At 37.9% G+C, this 6,000-nt stretch overlaps 1 protein-coding gene across 1 annotated transcript in view; it reads left to right on the forward strand.

The window, feature by feature from the left end:
• The window catches only part of TRPC7 (transient receptor potential cation channel subfamily C member 7), a 262,244-nt gene extending 256,525 nt beyond the window's left edge, over positions 1-5,719 (forward strand). The window contains exons 11-12 of the mRNA XM_043980053.1: positions 2,879-2,954; positions 4,905-5,719. Of these exons, the coding sequence (XP_043835988.1) occupies positions 2,879-2,954; positions 4,905-5,074 (246 nt within the window). The 3' untranslated portion in view covers positions 5,075-5,719. The remainder of the gene's footprint in view (positions 1-2,878; positions 2,955-4,904) is intronic.
• The last annotated feature ends 281 nt before the right edge of the window (positions 5,720-6,000 follow it).

Genomic DNA, 6,000 nt, shown 5'->3' on the forward strand with positions numbered 1-6,000 from the left:
ACAAAGTACTGGAATCACAGTATTCACACAAGGCCTGTGTTGAATAATCAATCATCCTGACCATAAATCCTCTTTATGAGATGAGAACGAATTGCTGAATCTGGAAAGCACAATAAAATACAATGCAAACACCACACAGCACAGCACAAGACAATACAACATGATACAATGCAATGCACTATGATACGCCAAACATTTATTCTATATGTACTATGTGCAGAACACAATGCTAGGCACTGAGGGAGGTAGAGAGTTTAGAGAAGAGATGGTTCTTCCCTCAAGACACTGAGTTAACTATATTTACAATAACTGAAAATCAGCCCATTCTAGAGGTGCAGAACAAATCACTTTGTGAGGTTCAAGGGGCCTTAGGGATCAGGGAAGCCATGGAGGAAAAGGTATTCGAGGTAGGCTTTAAAGGTTGAGGAAATTCAACAGGTGAGAGGACATTTCAGATATCACAGCCTGAGCACAGAGGTTGGAGGAATCCTGAAGAATCTATTCCTAAGACCTTGGTTTAAGAAAGCCATTCATTATTTTAGCAAATTTCACTTGACTTGTAAGCAAAAACCTAGAAATTTGTGGAGGAAGAAATTATGTTTCACTCAAGAATTATATATATTTTTTCCTAAATAATCAAAGAACCCAAAATAGTAGGCCCTATAGCTGTGAGATTTGGGTGATTGGCATTAAATGCCTTAAAAGTGAGGCTTCTATGGTTTGAAAGCAACCCCTTTGTACATTTGTCAAAAACCCTAGCACACCAAGAGAACCATTTCACTTACCGGTGGTGATGATAAGTTTAAATTTCCAGCTTGGAGTGTCCTGGCAATTCACTTTCCTTTTCTTTCCAAAAACCTTCACATAGAATGTGAGGCACCCAGGGGCAAGAATGGGGTATGGGGGGGGGGAGATCACACAATGAAGTCAAAAATAGAATCCTAAAAATAAAATCTCTGTCCATCCAGTTCTCTTTCAGCGAGAGATCACAGCCTCTGTGCTCACGTGTGATCAAGTGGAAGGAGAAATGGTTAAGGGGCAAAGGCAGTTACTTTAACTCACTTCATCAACATATAATCATTCCCTCTTCACCACAAGAAACAATGGTTTCTTGTCTTCAGTTTCAAGACTGAATCTTAAATAAGGATATTTATCAAATCCTTCATTTGGCAAGAACCGTGGAAATAATTTGTCCTTGGTGTTCAGTTTATTCATGTCCATTTGCAACAATGGAGGAGGAAAGGACAATACGTGCATAGTAAATGGTTCAGGAAGGCCAAATCCAGCTCTTCCAAGGTTACTGACAGATTCAGAAGAGGTGGTATTTATGGATAAGACCTTTGCATCTAAAATTCCAAAAGCTGTCCAACATGACTGCTTCTTTCTTAAATGAATTTTCTATCTTGCAACGTGTTTCTTCTCCAACATTATCTTGAATTCCTTTGCTAAACTAAATACTTCTCATGTTTATCCTGCCTTTCTCCCCAACCTCACCCCCATCTCCCATATCATGTCATCAATTTGCATGTGCTACTACTCTAAGACACACTTAGTAGCTGTGTGAACCTGAGCAAGTCACAATCCCAATTGCCTTAAAACATCCAGGACCATTTTCACTCATCCTGATATATATTCTTGCCGCTAGACCCAGGTGGCTCTGGAGGAGAGAGTGAGGTTAATGACCTTGTGCAGCCTTCCCTCACTTAAATGCAATTCAGTGCAAGTCACGACCTCACCCCAGTTGTCATGGTCCTCTTCAAGAACAAAAAGACAAACAACAACAACAACTCTAAGACAAAAACAATGGATTCTGCTTCAGTCCCTGAAGTAGAAAAAAACTCTTAGAGATCCAGGCCAGAGGTGTCAAACTCAAGGCCCATAGACTGAAACACTCCCAATTGAAGCCTGAACTACATTACAATGTAATTGGGAGATATTTAGCAAAATAAACAAACAAAAAAGATAATACCTATAGATTGAAAAAAAGAAGAAAATATAGATAATCTTAATATGTGATATTCTAAGTGAAAGGAAAAGTAGCTTCTTTTTTACATAAATTAATATGCAGCCAGTAGGGATTTGTTTCTATTTGGATTTGATACCACTGATAGAGGCAATTTGTTGTGTTAGAAAGAGTGCTGGACTTGGAATCGAGATCTGTATTTAAATCTGTGCTATGACATTTATTACCTATTTGACCATAGATAAGTCATTTAACCTCTATGGGTCTCAGTTTCCTCATCTGTAAAATGAGAACAATAATGATAATGCAACATTTACTTCACAGAGGTCTTCTGAGGAAGGCATCTTCTAAAATTTAAATTGATAAAAAATGAGTTATTATTATCTATTCCAATGCCCTTATTTAAAAAACAGACCAACTCAGGGTAAGAGAAGTTAACTTAACTTGCACAGAGAGGAGAACCTAACTTGCAGTTCATTTTGTTTTCCATTATACCACACTAGTCAAGCTTCTCTAGATCTAAGATAGCTTCCTGCCTCTTTGGCTTAACTTTCTGCTCCTTTCTCATAGACCTAGTCATAGATCTAGAAGGATCCTCAAAGACAACCTAGCCTATCTCCCTCATTTTACAGATAGCCAAGAAACGGAGGCCAAGTAAGGTAGAAAATAATTCTCTCTTTATGCCCTATGGATTGCATTATGTATTACTGTATTATTATATTATATATTATAGAATATGTATTCAGAATAAAGAAAGTGGCTTAGACATTCCCCTTAGGAAAGGGAATTTTGCCCAAGATATCAAGCTTTAGATGTTGGGAAGTCTCACAAAGTATTCAAGTGCATGTTCTGACTCCTTCAGCTCACCTGCTTCCCTAAGACACGATCAACTTATCTCTTATGTTTACTTTTCAGAAAATCATGAAGCGTCTTATAAAAAGATATGTCCTGAAGGCCCAGGTGGATAGAGAGAATGATGAAGTCAATGAAGGCAAGCAATGTTTTGATGGATTTCCCAGGGTTGTCAGACATCCCCAATATGCAGAGGCTATCCTACATTTATTTCATTGCCCCATCACTGTGGAAGTTTGGGAGAGTAGAACCAGAAATGGGAGTCCTTTAATGAGATGTGTAAACTCCCTACTTCCAGGTTCTGTCCTCTCATCCGTCAGTCAGCCTGCTATAAACAACGCACATCTTCAACCTGCTCCCTATGCATTCACATTTCAAACACTCAACTCTAATACCTACTCCCCCATCCCCTTTAATTATATTGTTACTGCTAGAGTTTTGTTGTGTTTTTAAACAGACTATATCTCTCTATGTTGTTTGATTTTAAGCTGATTATTCTAAAACATAAAGAAGATTATCTTGCTCCAATTACATAGTATTTATTAAATATAGGATCAAAAATTTTAAGCTGGAAAGGACTTTGGTGGTCCTCTGTGAAGAAAACGAGACCCAGATAGGTCAGACAAATAGCAGGTTCTGACCCCTGATGTCATGCTCTTGCCACTGACCCATACTGCCCATCTTTTATTACAAGATAATAATATAATCTACAAATACGAGGACAAAAATTCACCTGCCCTAAAGCCACCGGAATGCCATTTAGAGGATTTCTCCTCATTATTCTTGAAGCAGAAATTCACTTAAATCCAGAATCCAAAGAAACGAGTGAGCCTTCAAAAAGGGGCTTTTCCTCGTTAATTCTCCCATAATCATATGAAGACCAAGGAAAGCCACCATTTCTCTGTTTCTTCTTCCCCAAAGCAAGGCCATATTCAGCAATCTGAATATTTCCCATTGAAATTTACTGGGCAGGTTGCTTTTTTCGACTATTGTAGATGGATTTTATCAACTGGTCTATACATCAAACAAAGGTTTCTGCTCCCTCAAAGCAAAATAAAACAAAGTATAACCCCAAGTGTGGAGCTAAAAAGCTGGAATAAATGTGATTGTTGGTCAGGGATCATAGAGCAGGCCCTCAGTGGTTGCTGGCCAATATTCTAAGTCTTACTTCATGACTCTGATCCTGGTGGGAAGACATTTGTCTGTTTCAATTGCTCACCTGAGAGGTTTGGTGAGAAAAGAGGGAGGCATTCAAAAGGAAAAAATAAATTGCCCCTTTGTTGGGGTTGAAGGAGGTCAGGTCATTCATCTCAAGTGGGACCCTACCGGTCCTCCACTAGAGGTATCTCTGTCTGGAACAAAGAGACTAGATCCCTAAATTGGATGATTCTGCATTTGTCAAAATGAAAAAATGGAAACAAATCCAAAGTGAATGAAAAAGCAGGGACTAGAAGGGGATATAAAAGAAAGTTTAAAAAGCTGTTATGAAAATATAGTACACAAAAATTGATGTAATGTTTTATTGTTTTCTTTTTTAAGAATTAAATGCATTATGAATTATCGAATATTTGGTTCAGCTTTGAACTAATTTAAAATTATAAATAAATCATCTTATTTCTCTTATCTAATCTCAATAGTCTTTATTCAACATAATATGCATTTTTTTTTTACTCCCTAGATACATCTTAACCCAGGAATATGAGAACTAAAACTAAGTCCCTGAGTTGTGATTAGTTTCACTCATCCAAGGCCAAACCCAAGTACCACCATGTGACTGGCATTGCTCTTCTGCCCCATTGTTCATTGCACCAGAAAAGAAATTTCACTAAATCACAGAGTCCTCCATGAAGCAGCCCTCCCTTTAGTCACTTCTCCCATAATCAGATCAAGCCCAAAATTGGTCACAGTTGCTACAATATGTGCTATACTTTATTCTTTGAAATTAATTAATTTACATTTAAAGTTACCAAGCGGGTTGTGTCTGTGTTCATATTTAATATTAAATATCTACATTTAGTTATTTATGGGCTATGAAAACAGTGACTTCTGTCTGATCATGTTCATCAACTTTTTTTTCTGGGCTTTGCAGGAGAACTAAAGGAAATCAAGCAAGACATCTCCAGCCTCCGATATGAGCTTCTTGAAGAGAAGTCACAAGCAACAGGAGAGCTGGCTGGCCTCATACAGCAGCTCAGTGACAAGTTTGGTAAAAACTTAAACAAGGATCATCTGATGGTGAACAAAGGCAAGGATGACTAGCCAGACCCACAGCTTCTGTGACATCAACCAGCATTCAGAGGGAGTGGCAACAGCAGTGGCTCAAACCAAATCCTGGCTTTGGCCATCGAGCTGATCCAATTCCCATGGACCTGTTCCTTGGTGACAAAGCAGGTTTGCCAATGTCTACAACCAGCTGAGCTGCCTGGACCCGGGAGTTGTGGTGATTCTAGAAACCCAAAGCAGTTTTTTGTTTTGTTTTGTTTTTTTGTAAAAGAGTGAAACACAAATTGAAAAAGGAAGAAACAGTCAAGAAATGTGAGGCCACGGCTCTCAGATAGCTGAACTATAATGTGTTTCCCTATTGGCATATCCCATGACATTGTATCTTCTCCCCTAGAATGAGGGTAAAACTGGCTGTCTCAGCTTTATAAACACACCTTCCTCCTTGGGTACCATGCATTAACATTGCTTAATTACAGGGCAGATGGAATATCTAAATATCATCCTTAGATATTCACAAAAACAAAAATACCAAGCAAAACCGGGAGGTGACCTGTGATCTATTCTTAAGTGCCAGATGAGAACACAGATAGCCTAATAGCAAAATAGTTATATTTGTTTAAAAAAAAGTTTTAAAAAATTCTAAATCAAAAATTGTACTGTCAGTAGACCTGTTTAGAGGGAGTGTGGGATCCAAATAATGTATTTTTACCTTTATTAAGATTATCTTGTATTTACGATTTTTACCTAAAAAGCAAAAATAAAATTACCTCATAATAACCTGCTGTGGCCTAAGTGGAATTTGTATTTGTTGACCTCAATAACAGTGGCTTCTTGTGACTTTTGAAGACATAATGGCAAACACTGGTTGCTTACATTTTTGCCTAATAGGATGCCATGAGTTAATGCATATAGAAGAGGTTTTCTCAGCTGTAAAACTTCTTAGCATGATATAATTGTGAGAT

This window comes from Dromiciops gliroides, chromosome 2 (assembly GCF_019393635.1).
Source record: "Dromiciops gliroides isolate mDroGli1 chromosome 2, mDroGli1.pri, whole genome shotgun sequence".
Lineage (NCBI taxonomy): Eukaryota > Metazoa > Chordata > Mammalia > Microbiotheria > Microbiotheriidae > Dromiciops > Dromiciops gliroides.